At 53.8% G+C, this 17,272-nt stretch overlaps 6 protein-coding genes across 6 annotated transcripts; 2 read left to right on the top strand and 4 right to left on the bottom strand.

The window, feature by feature from the left end:
* Nucleotides 1–403: 403 nt before the first annotated feature.
* NEUTE1DRAFT_141290 (uncharacterized protein) lies at nt 404–2,266 on the bottom strand (the record flags this gene model as incomplete). Its single annotated transcript, XM_009856672.1, has 1 exon — nt 404–2,266. One exon carries the CDS (start codon nt 2,264–2,266, stop codon nt 404–406), a length of 1,863 nt encoding a protein of 620 aa, XP_009854974.1.
* A 1,056-nt stretch (nt 2,267–3,322) lies between these two features.
* On the bottom strand, nt 3,323–4,159 carry NEUTE1DRAFT_113419 (uncharacterized protein; the record flags this gene model as incomplete). The annotated part of the gene is made up of 1 exon (XM_009856673.1): nt 3,323–4,159. The coding sequence occupies one exon, from the start codon at nt 4,157–4,159 to the stop codon at nt 3,323–3,325; it is 837 nt and encodes a 278-aa protein (XP_009854975.1).
* A 699-nt stretch (nt 4,160–4,858) lies between these two features.
* Nucleotides 4,859–7,417, bottom strand: NEUTE1DRAFT_88709 (urea active transporter; the record flags this gene model as incomplete). The annotated part of the gene is made up of 3 exons (XM_009856674.1): nt 4,859–5,500; nt 5,560–7,223; nt 7,312–7,417. 3 exons carry the CDS (start codon nt 7,415–7,417, stop codon nt 5,156–5,158), a joined length of 2,115 nt encoding a protein of 704 aa, XP_009854976.1.
* A 1,447-nt stretch (nt 7,418–8,864) lies between these two features.
* NEUTE1DRAFT_52178 (uncharacterized protein) lies at nt 8,865–11,459 on the bottom strand (the record flags this gene model as incomplete). Its single annotated transcript, XM_009856675.1, has 3 exons — nt 8,865–10,517; nt 10,591; nt 10,612–11,459. 3 exons carry the CDS (start codon nt 11,457–11,459, stop codon nt 8,865–8,867), a joined length of 2,502 nt encoding a protein of 833 aa, XP_009854977.1.
* A 1,637-nt stretch (nt 11,460–13,096) lies between these two features.
* NEUTE1DRAFT_70036 (formyltetrahydrofolate deformylase) lies at nt 13,097–14,071 on the top strand (the record flags this gene model as incomplete). The annotated part of the gene is made up of 1 exon (XM_009856676.1): nt 13,097–14,071. One exon carries the CDS (start codon nt 13,122–13,124, stop codon nt 13,980–13,982), a length of 861 nt encoding a protein of 286 aa, XP_009854978.1.
* Nucleotides 14,072–14,700: 629 nt separating this feature from the next.
* On the top strand, nt 14,701–16,928 carry NEUTE1DRAFT_70039 (uncharacterized protein; the record flags this gene model as incomplete). Its single annotated transcript, XM_009856677.1, has 2 exons — nt 14,701–16,504; nt 16,572–16,928. The coding sequence occupies 2 exons, from the start codon at nt 14,921–14,923 to the stop codon at nt 16,866–16,868; spliced, it is 1,881 nt and encodes a 626-aa protein (XP_009854979.1).
* Nucleotides 16,929–17,272: the final 344 nt, after the last annotated feature.

Genomic DNA, 17,272 nt, shown 5'->3' on the forward strand with positions numbered 1-17,272 from the left:
TACCATTGCTGTCACATTAGCTGTTCTACAACACATCTTACGGGAGTCGGGAGAACTGTGTTTGTGCGATATTCCGTTATTCCGTGTATCTATCGGGGGTAGGTAGTTGCTTCCAATCCCAGAAATGTGGGTATCTCCTACAACATGAAAGCGACAGGTACCACCTGGCCCTATTTTCATTTACCAAGCATGTTCCGTTCCTTCCAGGCGTGTTCCCGTCCCCCAGCATCTTGTGTGTTCAACCACCAAAGCAGATTTCTCGATTTGACGAGAGCCAACTATCTCTAGTTTCTTCAACCTCCGAGTCAGCGACCAAATCTTCCACTTCTCCGTTGGTCCTAGAAGAACCGTTGGTGGTCTAAAACACCAAGGACACCTGCCACGCCGCAACCTGTCGACAGCACTATAGTGGCCTTCCACCGTTCAGCGCCATCCCATCATCGTTCTCGGGCTGGTACTCGGGCTCCTCGGGCTCCGCGGACTGTTCTGTTCGGGCTGGTGAGGGTGATGGATAAGTACTCCGAAGCACGCCCAAAATACGGCGGCGTAACGGTTCCGGGTACTCAGAGTAATCCCCTCTGTAACCCAACTCCCTGTGAAGAGAACTGACAGCATCCTCATTCTCAACCTCCTCCATCTCCTGGTGCTGTTGATGCTGTTGGTGTCCACCCACGAGCATGTTTGATGGCTGGTTGTGGTGGTGAGAACCCTGTTGGTGATCCACGTGCATCCTACCTCCAGTTTGTACAACACCCGGCCCCAACTGGTCGGACCATGACATGAAACCCATTGTTGGCAGCGTCATCTGCCCATCGCCATCCACCCCGCGCTGCTGCTGCTGGCTATGATAAGCGTAAACGCGATGAGTCTGGACATTGCCATGTGCATGGTGCTGCTGGCCATCCAGTGCCGGGTCCGGCAGGTTGTAGTCAGGCAGGAGGTTGTAGCTTTGGCTCTGACTGTGGTCATGGTTGTGGTGTGTCTGACCCTGACCTTGACCCGCCGTCATTTTTCTCATCAAAGCAGCAGTCTCCATGTCAATACCATGACCCCCCTCGCACTCCTCACACAGTCCCAGCTCCACCTCCACCTTATCCTCAAACTCAAAGTGAGTGGGACAATTCTCACATTCTCTGTTCCGCTCTTCCTTGGTCATACCTCTTGTCCCCAGTTCTGTCAAATGGGTAGAGAGAAAACCCGCACAGTCGACATATTTGATCTCAGTTTCGTTCCAGTGGATGTGTCGCTGGGCGGAACCGAAGTGGCGGGGGTAGAAGCCCGATGGCAAGGCGTCGCGAGTATCAGAGGAGCGAATTTCGTCCAGAGTATTTTTGATGAGCTCCTCGAGGTTGGGCTTGAGTGCTTGTTGACTGGCGAAGGCGGCCATGGCGAACAACAAGGCGGAGGGAGTCAGAGTTCCGTTGGTGGGAGCAGGGAAGGGGTAGTCTTGGCCGATGTTTGTGTTGTTGCTGTTGTTGTTATTGTTGTTGGAGCTCGCTGAACCTGTGCCTGAGGTGGAGTGACCGTAGAAGGGGAGGCTCAAGGAGGAGGTGGAAGCGATGGGGCTGTAGATCATGCCGTAGTTCTCGGAGGGGTGGCCGGTGTTTGTGAGGTTGTTATTGTTGTTGTTGCTGGAGCTCGCTGAACCTGAGGCTGAGGCCGAGTGGCCGAAGAAGGTGAAATTCGAGGAATGGGCGGGGGCGATGGGGGTGTCGATTGTGTCGAAGTTCTCGGAGGAGAAACTGGCAGGGGAACCAGCAGAGGCACTGGCCCAGAGATTGGTGGTTGGATTCGGAGAGATGGAGAAGGAGGGGGTAGTGGGGATTGAGGCTGATGGTGTGTCTACCTCTACGCTCGAAGGGGAGCGGATGGTGGAAGAGCCGATGGTGGCCCCGGCGGAGGAAGTCGAAGTGAGGGGGGAGGAAGCCGGAGAAAAGGGAGAGGCTCCGGCGTTGAGAGCTTGAGGGGTGGCGGTACCGCTGGGAGAGAGAGGCGGGGTTGAAACTGCCACCGTGATTGTCGGGGCGGCGCTACTGTCTTGGCTGGCGGCATTGAGGTCGTCCTTGTTGCTGTCGCCTTCGCTAGCAGTGTTGGCATTGGCGGGCTGGTTGATATGGTCGTAGAGGTATTCGAACGAGCTACTCGCAATGTTGCCCTGTCCCACATTGTCGGCGTTGGCGGCGACGAGGTTGCGCGAGTGGGAACAAGAACGATGATTCCTCAACACGCAAGAGCATGCGAAGATGGTTGTGGTCTTATGGCACATCTTGCGAGTCTTGTCGTTCTCGACTTTGGTGTCTGGTCGAAGAAAGCTGAGGAATAGAAAAAGAAGGATCCGAAATTCGTGCGAAGGTCCGCCTTTTATGTGTTTGAGTAACGGGCAATGGGGCGTGTGTCTGGTGCGAGGGGTCGGGGCCAAAGCTGGTTATGCCTCTACTTTATGTGCAATATCAATATTGATGCAGCTCCAGTTGTCAGGACCTTTGGCGGGCCTCGAGCGTGCGTCGCGGCCGGAGGTCCGAAGTCGACAGAGATCGTGCTTCGAGGGGTGAAGGGTGCGCCTCACGATCTGTGCGAGGGTTCGAGACGTGTCCGCTTCTGCAAAGAAGGAAAGGGATCAGTACAGATATGCGGCGACTGGAGCACGGCTCGGTGAACTGAAGTCCTAACCTACTGGTTTGTTCGTTGGTATCGGTGGTTGGAAATCGGGATGGTGGTTGCTTCGAAAATGACCGAGAGGTGGTGGCAGTTGGTCGCAGGAGGAAGAAGACGAGAAAGTTTTGCGACAGAAATGTGCAGGCCCTGTATTGCCTAGAAGTACTCAAATGTCGAAGGGTGATGTTGGGATGAAATGCTGTTCACCTTGAAATTACTTCACCGAATCCCGCTGCCTCAGGTTTCAGTTTTGTTGCCCATCGAATGACGGTCTGCCTGGACTCTGCAGCGAACAGCTATCATGATCATGACAAGTACAGCTTCACTTCCCTTGACTTTCGACTGTTGATTGGTGGGTTAGGTTTTCGATTAATCAATGGCCCACAGTATATGATCGACCCGCAGTAGGACACGAGGATGAAGATGAGGAAGTACTCGGGAATAGTTTCAATTCTGTCTGCCAGCACGCTGTCGGCGCTGCTATCATGTTCGTCTGGAATCTTCCTCCCGTTCTGCCTGTACCAGTTCATGCTGCCATACACGCACCTCCATTCCAGGTTACCTACTTCACTGGACCCCAAACTGGACATCAACCAAGTCCTAAAAGACCTAGGTTTGCCGTTGCCAACATAACGGCTCGCATAGCCGTCAAGTCATCAACAAGACATCACTCCATATCCATCCACCTGTTCAACGTCTCCATCATATCCCTGATCCCCTGCTCCATTTCATCCTCAGCCTCAACTTGACGCTCCTGACCGTGATTCTGAACCTGACCTCGGCCCTGGCCCTGACCCTGACCATCACCTCGATTACCACCCTCCAGGTTGCTACCAAACCCATTTTGAGTCTGATGCATGCCTCTCAAAGCATCCGCATGCACATCTCTACACTCCTCACACAGTCCCAGCATCTTCACCTCCTTATCCTCGTTTCCAAAGTACTCGGGGCAATTCATGTACTCCTCGTCCGAGTTGATGATGGTATCAAGATGCGTAGAGTGGTACGCGGCGCAAGGGAACCACTCGGTTCTCCAGACGTCCCAGTGGACGGCGCGCTGGACTTGGCCCATTTTACGCTCGTAGAAGAGGCCGTCGATGATGCGGGGCGGCTCGGACTCTTGGGCAGGCGCGGTAGGGGAGGGAAAACGGTCGTGCTCGTGCTCGGCAGAAAACTCGGGGGCGGAAGCATTGATGGTGTTGCCAGTGTTGGTGTTGGTGCTAGTGGCGGTATTACCGGGACCCGGGGACGAAGAAGCAGAAGAAGCAGAGTTGGGGGAGAACGGAGGGGGAGGAGCAAAACCGGGGGGAGGAGCCATGCCGGGGGGTAAAGCAGAAGAAGACATGGAGGGAAGGATCAAGGGGCGCGCGAACATCTCGGCGGCCAATTGCTCCATCCTGCTTCTTTCGAACTCGCCTTCGGCGAGGCAGGCGGAATGAGGGCAGGCGGAGGTGTCGCGGAGAAAGCAGCGACAGGCAAAGATGGTGGTTTTTTTGTAGCACATTTCGATCGCTTGATCAAGATCTTGAGGGGAAGTGAGTCTGAGTTGAGGATATTCCGATGATTGCAACTTTGCAAGGCTCTTTTGAATCTGAAGAGAATCTGGTGGTTAGCAGAGTTTTAAGAATGCCTTGAGTCTCTGTTCAGTTACCGAAGATGAAGCAGCGAGATCTCCTTATCGACGCTGATGAGTCTTGCCCGAGTAACTTCAGGAGGAAACCTGGGAGATGCAGTCAAAGGTATCTCGTCATGAAGAAGAAAAATTTAGAGGGTAAGGAAAGAAAGGAGAAAGAGGGGAGAAAGGAGTTTATATACAGGTAGAAATCATAGCCCCGGGGTATGCCTGACTAGAAGCTATTGACCCAGTATCTCAATAAGATGCAACCACCACCAGTCTTATGTTATTTAGCGTGACGAATTGATGTGAAACGAGGATGAAAATACGAAACACACTTCTGCGAAACTGAATAACAAGTACGACAATAGGTAGCGGGGTGTAATATGAAGAGAACAATGGCACACAAGACCAACTATGAGCAGGATCGGAAGTAATTGTGAAGAAATTCAAATGGAAGGCATGGGATTCAGGAGCCAGGGATGCTTGATGACCAAAATGACCTCGAGACTCGCAGGTTACGTATAGGCAATCGTACCTCTAGGAAGGAGGGGCGGACTCGGTCATGGGAGGGGTAAGAACGATGTTGACTTGCGTAGAAGCTCAGGAAGCGACTAGTCTAGGCCTCGATGACCTAAGCAACACAAGCAGGGCAAGAGAAATGACTGTTCATTACACGTTGTCATTAATAAAATGAAGGGTATCTCCAAACAAGTCTGAGCTATCATCATCCTCCCCATGTCATCATCAAATTTGCAAACATGGGACAAACCTTGGGTATGGGCATTACTCATCACCGGATGACATTTCCCCCCCGCCATACTGCCTCTTCCGCATCACTTTCACTTCGTTCCCCCTATACTCACCATCATTCGGCGCAGGCCCTCAGCTGCTGTCAATCCCCTCCCTAACTTTCTCCCCCTTGACACTCTTCTCTTCTGGCGTCTCATCCCCCGGCGTCTTCCCCTCGGTGACCACCACTTCCCCAGCATGTCTTGCCTGATCAGCGTGAATGGCCTTGACGCCTTTGCCCGTGATATCCCACCAAATGTACTTGCACGTCCTGACCAGCGTCTCTCGCCCTTCGTAGATGGGGAACAGACCGACACCGATAAATGACAAGAAGATCCAGATGATGCCGACGACGACCCAACCAGTAAAGAAGGGCTTGGAGAAGATGTAGCCGGTGCCGTAGAGGGGCATGGGCCAGAGGATCAGGAGGGCTAGGGTCTGTTGTTCGTTGATTAGCAACCCGGGTGGGCAATGGAGGGAAAACAGATGAAACTTACCAAAACAGCAGTCATGGTCTTACTGATCTTACTCGCCCTCCTCAACTTTTTCTGCTCCTCCTTCATCTCCCTCTCACTTTCCTCTCTGCCCCCCGGAACCTCCTCCAGATCCACCCCGGCCTCGCCCGCCACGTCATGATCATCCCCCCTCGAAATCGCCATCATGCTCTTCCAGTCATACTTGGCCTTGCCAAAGACCAACGTCAACACAGGCACAAACACCACCGGACTCAACAGCGCAGCAACATTCCCCGCCAACATTGGCATGTTACTTCCCGTGCAAGCAACGCTCATCTCGCCGCACTCCTTCTTGGCCGTGACCAACCACGCCACCAGCGCCACACAGAGTCCTAGGACAGGTGAGAGTGCAGCAGCCCATTTGTTCAGGCCGGACCAGGTCAAGACCAAGGCGGCGGGCAGGACGGCAGAAGAGATGATGACGCCCATCATGACGTACAGATAACCCATGGAAATACCGGCATACCACAGTCCGACAGAGAAGCTGGCAATGAAGAGGGCATAAGCGCAAACGACCACGTGCGACATGTAGATGAGTCGCTTGCCGGAGGCTTCAGGCTTGATGTATGTCCTGTATAGGTCGTAGACGATGATGGACGAGACGGCGATGAGCTGCGAGGAGGTGGCCGAAGTAACGGCCATGAAGACAATCAGAAGCGTGGCGGCCGCTCCACCCTTTCCTAGCAGGGCGACGGCCGCGTAGGGGAGGACCAGACCAGCGCTGACATCGGCTTCGGGCATGCGGTTCGGGTAGGTAGGGAAGCGCGGGCTGCTCTCCAGAGCGAGGCCGGACAAACCCATGGTGGTGGCGGTAAGCCACGGAATGGCGAACCAGCAGAGACCGCCGAGGATGTAGCCGGGCAAAGCGTGCACGGGCGAGGCGGCGATGGCCTTGTTGTAGTACCCGTTGTCAAGGAAGACGGTGCCAAAGTTGCCGACGATGTTGATGACAAAGAAGATGGCGCCTTCGCGGGAGCGCATGGTAAGATAGGAACCCTCGTGGTTACCGTCGACGGGATGGGCGGCGGCTGCCTTGACGAGGAGGTCGTAAACTGCGCTGGGCGAGCCGAGGACTTCGGAAGAGGCGTAGGCGGAAAGGGCGAAGACGATGATGATGAGGAGGAGGATGAAAGTGTGGATCCAATCGGTGAGAATGGTGGCCTTGAGACCGCCGACCAAGGTGTAAGCCACCACGCCGACGGGAAGGAGGTAGATGGCTGCGATGGTGTGCATCCCTGTTAGGGCGTTGATAGTGGCGCTGCCTCCGACGATCAACATCAGAGAAACCAAAATGTTGGTCATCAAGCCGAAGATCATGAAAACGATATGTGGCAGGGTGCCGAAGCGGGCGCGGATGACTTCGAGGTAGGTATGCGCGTTGGGAGCACGGCGTTTGAGTTCGATGGCGAGGGTCGCAAAAAGGAGGATTTGGACGGTGGCACCGGAAGCGTACCACAAAGGACCCGAGACGCCATATCGATAGCAGACACCCGAGGACTGGAGGAGGGTGGCAGCCCAGGTCCAGGAGGAGACGACGGCGGAACCAACGAGACCGGACTTGACAGTGCGACCGGCCGTGTTGAACATTTCTGATGTCTGGAGCTCGCGGTTGTAGCGTTTGAGGATGAAGGTGACAAAGATCATGCCTGATACACATTCAGTCAGTGAGATTCATGGGGCTAGAGGGACTGAGAAGGTAGGTAGGTAGGTAGGTAGGTAGGTAGAGGTACTCACCAAGGGCAAACAATGCTCCCAGCCCAATGACAATGCCATAGCCGACTCCTTGGTTTAGAGCCGTGGCTGTTTCTATCTTGACAGTGGTGTCTGCACCCCCCGCCATTATGTATGGTGTTTAGGGGACTTTGTTTGACAGTAGTGTGGGCTTGGAAGCTTGTGACACTGGATAGACTCGACCCATGATGTCGGGATGCGGCTGGAGATATATAACTTGTGTCCCACGAAAGCAATGACAAAGGCGATATGATCCCATGTGGTGATTATCAGAGTGTGATATCCAAAAGTCGGATAAGATCTTGAATGACATCTTCCATCCACCGCGGAGTTTGGTGTACGCGGACAAGTTACCCCGGTCTCGCGTTCCGGTTGCGGGGTGTAACATCAAAGTCAGCCTGGACGTAATTCCTATTATGTTCTCCTTGGTGTGTATACCAAAGGCTGACAAAAGTGTTATCACTGCAAGTGATGGCGAGGAAAGGGTAGCACAAGTCTTATCAGCAACCAGTGTAAGACACCCGAACTCCTCCGATTTCGTTCCTCTTTGGGGTTTCATCCGGCTCTTGGAAGTTCGAACCGTTGACTTCCCCACTTCAGCCATGTGTGTCTTTAACCCTTTTACCCCATCCATGACGCCCATGCCGAAATGGCGGTTCCAATCGCTTCGGGAGATTTCATGGAGTTCGAGTCTTTCACGGGGGGTTTCGGACATTCGTTGAGATAAGCTTCAGTTACGCTTCTGGAATCTTATCAGTTCGCCGCTTGGCACGCGGGAACTATCGAATGGTAGCACTTTCGCAACATTGATAGAGACCGGAACTGACCAATCAGAACTCATGACTTATGGGAATTCGAGCTTTCTTATCTCGACTGATCAACCCGATCTGCAGGGCTTCGGATATGTATGGCGTTTCAAGCTGTGTGTAACTTGGTTGCATGGTGCCCGCGCCCAGAGACCAGCACCAGGTACCAGTTGTGCAGCTTGTACCACAAGTCTTTGTCAGATACCAATATGCATCCCACTGGATCCCGCTGGCCGAATTTGCCAAGATGGCCGAGATTCTCGATTGCTCAAAAGTGGCTGTTGTCTTGTTGTAAATGGATCAAGCTCGTCCGTGGAATGCCGATAACACTTAGCCGCTTTCCACCTCGCCATTGGATCAGACCTTTGACATCAACAAATTCTGAATGCTCACTCGTTGGTTGTTGAGACGGCTGTTCAAGGTTGGATGGGACCCTCGGTAACCCCACAGACCCGACGGCTTGGATCATGAAAGATATCGGTACATGTAGTTGGAGCAGGGTGGATCAAGAATGTTTTGGGACCGGATGGGGGTGGTATCATCCCGAGAAAGCAAAGTGACCTTCAAGCAAAGCAGACGCCCGTCATACTACCGCCATCGCAGCGAGCAAAGCCGTCGGACGTTGAAACAAAGGATTGAACATGCAAAAGGCTGACAAAAAGAGCAATCATTGCAACACATGATCGCACACAAAGGCAGGAACACTGCCTGCGGAATCCCGAATGTCACTCTCTCCAACGGACCCCCATCTTAACCCAGTGCAACCAACACCCTCTTCTCATAAACCTGCTTCCACGCCTCCTTCTTGATTTCTGCCAAATTGACGCGGTATCTAACATCCCGGTTATACTTGCCTGTACCCCTTCGTACCTGCATCGCCAACTTCTCCGGATCACAGAACGGCAGGTAATTGTTGGCAATGCGGATGAACTCGCATTTACCGTCACCCTTCTCATCCACTCCAATGTCCTGAGCCTTTGGGTCGCAAGGGTGCGTCCTCCCTACCACCTGTCCGTCATCGTCGATAATCTCTTGATAATACTTGGTGTACTCCTTCACTTGCAACGGGTTTTCTTGCAAGACTGACGGTCCCTGCACTTTGAGCTCCGAGAGTTTGAAGCGCGCTGATTCGGTCCAGAAGAAGATGAGCTGGTCGTCCGGTATGTCAAGCAGGACTTCGGGGGTCATGGAGGGCAGATTGTCATAGATGTCGTCGAGGGTGACCGAGTACTTGCTGTCGTTGATGTTGGGTATAGCCCACGAGTTGGCTCGTTCTGGGCCGTTATCGACGGAGATTCTTCGCACCGGAAACACGCGCAGTGGGTGGTTGCGCAGAACAAAACAAACCACCTTTGGGTTGAGTCCCACCTCGAGCTCGCGGTCCTGCACTTTGAGACAGATAGCTCCGGACCATCCCAGCCACGACCAAGTTGGGAAGGGAACATGCCGCTTGAAGCTGGTCATCTCCAGCGTGCTCAGTTCCTCTCTCCTCTTGAGACCTCGTCGGTAAGGCTCCCAGCACAGACAAAGCTCGAAGCGCCCGCTTGGCATGCCCCAGAGAAAGTTCTCACCAGTCATTCTACGGACTTGCTCCACCACTGCACTAAACGCATCGAGAGCATCGCCTTGGAACTTTAGATTGCGGTTTGAGTAGTCTTGCACCAAGCGTTGGAACTTGTACCAGACTTGTTCTTCGGGCACGTCTTCGGTGTACCACGTTCGCTCGGACGAATTGAGAATGGGGTCAGACTCTTGCAGGCCGAACCATGCTAAGGAGCCGAGTGTAGCGGTCTCGCAGCAGGACTCCTCCGAGTAGTGAGACCGGGAACAGGACCAGAGGACGTGGCTTTTCATAATGACAATGGCCCGTCGGGAGAGGGCTCGTTCCTGGAGTGTCCACCCGCGCGAGGCCCAGATGGTCTTGCGGGTTGGGTGTTCATGGGACTGGTGGGTGGGAGAGAGGGCAGTGATGAGGGACATCCCGGGGTTGTTTTCTGATGGGGCGATGACCGGGACTACCTCTTGGACTGTATCCCGGGGGGTGCGGATACCAGGAAGACCAAAGTTGGAGTCGTCACCCGCAGCGGCCATGATAGTGAAGAGGGAGTGGGCGTAAACGTTGGCGATGTTGCCAAGTTGCATTACCTTATCATCCTCGGAGTTTTGGATGATACAGAGGGCATCGACCCAGAGATATTGGAGGCCAAGTTTTTCGGTTAGGTGGATGGCGTCGGAGATGGTCTCGGACACTTTGCCAACGAGAGAGTTGGGCCGGTGGAGTTCATACTCGTTTTCGATAAGAAGGGTGAGTTTCTGAGGAGTGACACCCCAGACATAACTGAGTGAAGCAAACTTGAGGGCGGACATGTCGACATCGTAGAGGTTGTACTTGGTTACGATACACTTTTTGTGCACGTCAATGAGACGGAAGAGAGGAATTGGTTTGCTGTGTCTGTCAGTTCATGCCCTCCAAAACACTGAAAGCGGTTACACTCACCCCAAACGCCTCATCTGTTCTACCAACTCCGGATCATCATCCTCATCTACCTCTTCACTAATCCCACAGACGTCCTTGTGGTTCTCCAAGCACTCATTGAGCCATTGTTTGATCAAGCCAATGTCAATCATCTCCGGTCTCTTTCGTCCTGCGAACCACACCGTCTCCGGTTTTTCCTCATCTCCCATCAGCACCCCTTTTTTGTCTTCAGCAAAACCCCTTGGAATAGCAGTGTTCATAGTCTGAAAGATATCCATTGTGGAATACCAGCTTTCGATCTTCTTGGGCATACCCGGCTCATTCACATCCTCATCTTTGTCGGCCGGCCGAAACAGCAGTCCCAACCGTCGGAGGAAGAAGCAATCCCTTTCCTTCAGTCCGCCATGCTTGTCATCATGCTCCAGCCACGATGTCCCGTCTGGTGCCGACAATCTCCCACAAAGGGCTAATGTACCCAAGACCAATGGATCCTGTACGCCCATTTCGGTGAGGGTGGCGCGGACTTGCGGCTGCTGGTCTAGGACGGTACATAAGGCGTGGCAGAGGTCGCAAGAGGCAGAAGATTTGTGGATGCGGGAAAGAAGGCCCAAAGACCATGTTGGCTCGACTCTGGCATATGGGTTGCGCTTGAAGGGGCTGAGGTCCTGGGGTGCTGGGTTGCCGTCGTTCAGAGAGCGGAGATCGGTAGTTGTGGGGTAACGAAGCAACGGGAAGTCAATCTGGGAGCAAAAGGAGCAGAGGTTGGGTTCCGTGTCGGGCGAGGGAATGCTTGTAACGGTGACCGAGGATGTCTTGGTGGAAGACGGCCGCGCGACGTGCGAGGGGAGGGATATCGATGTTGGTGGCATTGTGGGAGTTTGATGTGCTGGAGTTCAAGTTGCTTGTGTTTCGGCAGCGAATGTCTTGACATGAGGGGTTTTAACACCTTTCTGATGATATTTGGCTCAACGGCATTGTAACATCGGGTGTAGACGCCCTGTAACGATGTCAGCATTGGTGCGGTCCCAGGACGTTCGGGGTTGCGCACTTGAGCGGCGCGGACGAACCAGAGGGAATCCCAATACACCCTTGTATCCTCCTTGGCGTAGGGATTGCTTTTTCTGCATCTCATGCGAGGTTCCGATCCTGGGATGCAACCGACATACTGACTCGTTTCTGGCGGGTGATGTCGCGAGACTGATGTGTTCTTGTCATCAAGGCCTATCTTCCAGCCTTGGGGGCCTTGAAGGAGACGGCGAGAGGTATAAAAGAATACCGACCCATCATAGGTTTCTGTGGTGTCATGAACCCTTGTACCATATCGCTTCAAACGGAGGACACTTTCTCTCTTGAAAGGCCAGAAAGGCTGCCTGGAGGGGCCCGGCGAATCTGACCAACATCACCCGACCATTCTCCAGGGACTAAGCACAGTTATCCCACACCCCACATCTCACTTGCCCTGGGTCGTCAGCAGTGAAGTACGTAACGGTTTCAGGGCTTCGTAAGCCACCACCACCAAAATCGGTTCAATCAGCATCTGGGCCAGCTGGGTTACCTGGAGAGGTCCCTAAGGCTGTGAAGGGTCGTGCCGCATAAGGGGTCGTGGAAGCTGCCTCTAGGTAGGTTGGTGGAAGCAGCAAGAAAACGGAGGTGCGGCTAGGTGGATTGCAGGAGGAGGGTCGCTGGATGTAGCACTATCAGCCCCGGAGATAATGGCTTTTCAGGCACCCATTTAAGGACTTGTCGTCTTTCTCACCTGGCATGGTACCCCAAGGAGGCACGCTTCGCCATGCTCGGTGTCGGGGCCCATGGCAATAACCATCATACAGTGACTTTGTAGAGAACAAGTCAAGCTGGATCATTGGCGGCGTGGATCGTGGTGGTTCATAGTATTGTCGGCAATGGTTTCGTTATGTTCTCCATGTTGGGTCCAATTGCCGCGTCTGCCTTGTCGTTCGTTTGCGTTGTCGTTTGTGTAGTATGTGGTGGTTCTCTGGTTTGGAACAGCCGATGGCGAGGACGAGGGGTTCAAGTTACGAGAGGAAGACGAAAGGAGTGAGTGACAGGCTGGCAGACGGAGGATGCAGTGCAGTGCAGTGGCCTTCGTTTGCACAACTTGAAGCCCAGCAGCTCGAGTGCTCCTTCCCCGACAGCACAAGTCATCGGAAGGAAGTGAAATTGGCCAATGACGACAAAGGATAGGAAAAGGTTGAACCATCAAGGTCCTCAATGGCCCGGAGGGGTTGACGTACCTGCATTAACCCTAACCCCCTCTCATCCTGACTGACTTTTTCTCAAGATCGGGATCCCGTCGACAAGGATTGATATGCCGAGTGGACACTCTGGGCACTTTCTAGAACTGAACTCCGAATACCGGGACGGGGATCCCGTGAGTCATTGAAAGTAGTAAAACCCCCCCGCCACGTGCCAGTGAAGAGGGTTCCATATTTTACTACGTATTTTGTTTTGACAGCTCGGCCGACTCGTCAACAACCAAAGACATCACCATTAACACAAACCACATTTCAACAATGCCCGCCGCCACCAACGACCACATCCTCACCCTGTCATGCCCTGACAAGCCGGGCATTGTTCACGCCGTCACGGGCGTGTTCGCCCAGCAGGGCCACAACATTCTCGACCTCCAGCAATTCTCGGACCCCGTCTCGGAAAAATTCTTCATGCGCGTGCACTTTGGCCCTACGCCCACGCCCTCGACCGAGCATCTCATCGAGCCCTTCAATAAGCTTGCGACCGACTACCAGATGGAGTATAAGATCCGCCCTGTCGCGCAAAAGACACGGGTTCTGATCATGGTGTCCAAGATCGGCCACTGCCTCAACGACCTCCTCTTCCGCGCCAAGACCGGCCAGCTCCCCATCGACATCCCCCTCATCGTGTCCAACCACCCTACCTTTGAGCCGCTGGCCCAGTCGTACGGCATCGAGTTCCACCACTTGCCCGTCACCAAGGACACCAAGGCCCAGCAGGAGTCGCAGGTCCTCGAGCTGGCAAAGCAGCACGGCATCGAGCTGATTGTGCTTGCCCGCTACATGCAGGTTCTGTCGCCCACGCTCTGCGAGGCCATGTCGGGCCGCATCATCAACATCCACCACTCCTTCTTGCCATCTTTCAAGGGCGCCAAGCCCTACCATCAGGCGTACGAGAGGGGTGTCAAGATTATCGGTGCCACGGCGCACTTTGTCACGGCGGATTTGGACGAAGGTCCCATTATCGAGCAGAGGGTCACCCGAGTTGATCACGGTATGGGACCGGAGAGGTTGGTGGATGAGGGCTCCAACGTCGAGAGCCAGGTGTTGGCGGCCGCGGTCAAGTGGTATGCCGAGCAGAGGCTGTTCCTCAACAACGGCAAGACCGTGGTCTTTTCTTAGGCGCCTGGAAGAGGGTGCTTGAGACTGTGTTGCGTTGTACATAATAATGATTGAATACCCGTACATACAAGCTCCCCCCATTCCAAGTGAAACTCTGAGCTTCCAGATGAAATCCCTTTAAGGATCGGATGTTTCTTGGTTACATGAACTACATAATAATGATTGAAGACCCGTACATACAAGCTCCCTCCATTCCAAGTGAAACTGTGAGCTTCTAGATGAAATCCCTTCAAGAAATCGGATGTTTCTTGGTTACATCACAACAGAACACCGAGGCAACGCCGAAGAAAAAAAAAAGAACAGAGCATGGAACCCCTGAAATTACAGGGCCAGAAGGGCCTGTTCCCCTTCAGGCAGGCTTTCCACTTGGATTTACACAGTAATGGCGGGGCTCGTGGGGGAGGGGCATTGGCAGAGTCAGATCCAATCAGTGACATCATTACAGAAACTCCACTGGAGACCCGAACTAGGAAAAGATGGAGTTATGTGATTGGCTGTTTCCCAACCCAGCCAAGGCCATTTTCAAGTTTCAATCCAATTCGTCGGCATTTTTCTCCATTTTCTCTCCAACAAAACCCGAGTTACGCAGATGAACAACGCCCACGTAACACGACCTTGTTGTTGTCCAGCTGTGTTATCGTCACTTGGGCCGTCTTAATTGAAACATATTCCCCCCCCGTTTTGTCTCTCTCTCTCTCCCGGACTCGACGACGAGGCCACCTTTCCAATCCGACACCATCAACAATTGTAGAGATACCGACATCCAATCCGATTCGTCGGCACAACCGAGTACGAGACCAGACCGCACACCGTACCTTTCTTTGGTTGTACATATCTCGACCATACCTCAACCATAATACCCATCTGTACCTGAAGTCCACCACTGTGTCGCTTTATATCGCGCATCTCCAGTGTTGTAGTGGTCGACCTCGGACGTCATGGTCCAACCCTCTGCCGCCGCCAACACGGCCGCCGGCGCATCCTCATCCTCATCACGGCCGCAGACTCCTCGAACTCCTCGAACCCCTCGCGCTCCCCGACCACAGCGAACCACGTCTTCCGGGTCATTCCACGCTGGCGCTCCGTTTCCCCAGTTCAACAGCCCCTTCAATGACCACGGTCGAAGAACCTCGGTGGCCACGATACGTCCCATCCGCCGACAGTCCACCCACAAATACCACACCTTCCCAACACAACCACCCAAGACGCCCTCCTCACCACCGCGAAACGACCCGTGGAGTGCATATGCCCAACAACGACGCGACGGCGAGCATGGCCATGACGATGGAAGCATATCGGAGACATCACAAGGCGAAGGCGACGCTGTCACACCGCTACCATGGAAACAGCTGGGCCTCCTGGCGCTGTTGTCCCTAGCCGAACAGACAGCCCTCAACTCCATCGGTCCATACCTTCCCACCATGGTGGCATCTTTTGACGAGATTCCTGATGGCGACGAGGGACTGTATGTGGGTCTTTTGGCCTCGGCCTTTGCTCTCGCGCAGTTGGTGACCAACCTGTTCTGGGGCTACCTCTCGGATCGCATCGGTCGTAAACCTGTCATGCTTACAGGCTCCCTTCTACTGATGGGCTGCTTCGTGTGCTTCGGCTTCTGCAAGACATATGTCCAGCTCATCATGGTTCATGTTGCCATGGGATTGCTCAATGGAAATGCGGCCGTGGTGCCAACAGCCCTGGGAGAAGTCACGGATCGCACAAACCAGACTAGAGCCTTCACCTGGCTGCCTATCATTTACAGCCTTGGTAGCATCACCGGTCCTGCTCTCGGTGGTCTGCTGGTTGGTACCGTCGGGGCCGACAAGTACCCGTTCCTTGGCCCCAACCTCATGAGCGCCGGATTCCTGTTCGTTGCCGTCCTTGTTCTCGCCATCTGGTTCCGGGAGACATTGGAGAAGGATGAGGAGGAAGACGCCAGCGACTATACTACCATGTTCAAAAAGGCTCGTACCCTTCTCGCCGGCTGTCTGGGCCGAAACAACAAGTCCAATCACCGGAATGACGAAAGCGACGCTCTCCTCGGCGAGCATGGAGATGCCACAAGCGCCAAAGACATCGCCTCGGACCAAAAGTCTGCTTTCCGCCAACTTGCCAACCGTACCACCTTGATCCTGCTTTGCACCTATCTTGTCTTCCAACTGACCAACATCTCCTACAACTCGCTCTACCCCATCTTCGCCTCGGCGCCCCCGCCCAACGGCCGTAACCTGGGACCCAGCACCATTGGACTCAGCTTGTCTCTGGCAGGATTGGCTACCATTGCATTTCAGGCTTTCGTCTTCCAACCGCTCAAGGCGCGCGCGGGCAACATGGGTACTTACAGATACTCCCTTCTGGGAATGGCCATATCTATGGCGCTCATGCCTTGGATCGGCTACAAGGACCAGAAAGACACTTGGTTCGGGATTGGGTCCGGCAAAGCTTGGCTGTACAGCGAGTTGGGTGTCATTTTGTTGCTCAAGAACATTTGCGCTGTTGGTGGCTTGAGCAGTGTGATGCTTCTGGTATGATTTGTCCTTTAGTCCCCTTTATATCTTTCATCTAGCGTCTACTAACATACACTAATTGCAGATCACAAATTCTGCCCCTTCCCACGAATCCCTCGGCACACTGAATGGCATTGCCCAAACACTTTCCGCTGCTGGTCGTAGCGTCGGTCCCTTCATCTCCGGCGGGCTTTTTACCCTGACAAATCATGTCCAACCAAAGGGAGAGGCGATTGCCTGGGGCGTATTTGCCGGTGTCGCCCTTCTTGGGTGGTTTGGCACCTTGATGATTCGAGGACGTGAGTTGGAGAGCGCCGACTGGCAAGGCGATGAGGAGGATGAGGGTCACGACGAGGAGGCCGCCCATGATTCGGACCGGTGATCAGTGACTTACTATCGTATGATGGACCCAGCACAAAATAATACATAATGTCCCTTCTTTCTTTGCGTATACCGAGCATCATACAACCAGCGGTACTAAACCGATTTGCATTATCACGAGTCCTTCCATCTCTCTTGGCTGCTTTGTTCTGTGTATTTGCCTCCTTGTCATGTCAGTCCTGGATTTCTTCATCGCAGCCGCGTTTATGCTCAATTATTGCGTAACCAACCGCAGTATAACTGTCTGTTGGCCCAAAAACAGGGTCAAGCGCCCACATTCTCAGAACCACTGGCAGATACGACACTGACTGGGCGGGAGCTCATGTGCCATATCCTTGATCTACAATCCCTCTGCATCTAGGGTTGCATATGATGGAGGAGACTCTGCTTACGCCTCTCATGGCC

The sequence above is a fragment of the Neurospora tetrasperma genome (genome assembly GCF_000213175.1).
Source record: "Neurospora tetrasperma FGSC 2508 unplaced genomic scaffold NEUTE1scaffold_81, whole genome shotgun sequence".
Classification (NCBI taxonomy): domain Eukaryota; kingdom Fungi; phylum Ascomycota; class Sordariomycetes; order Sordariales; family Sordariaceae; genus Neurospora; species Neurospora tetrasperma.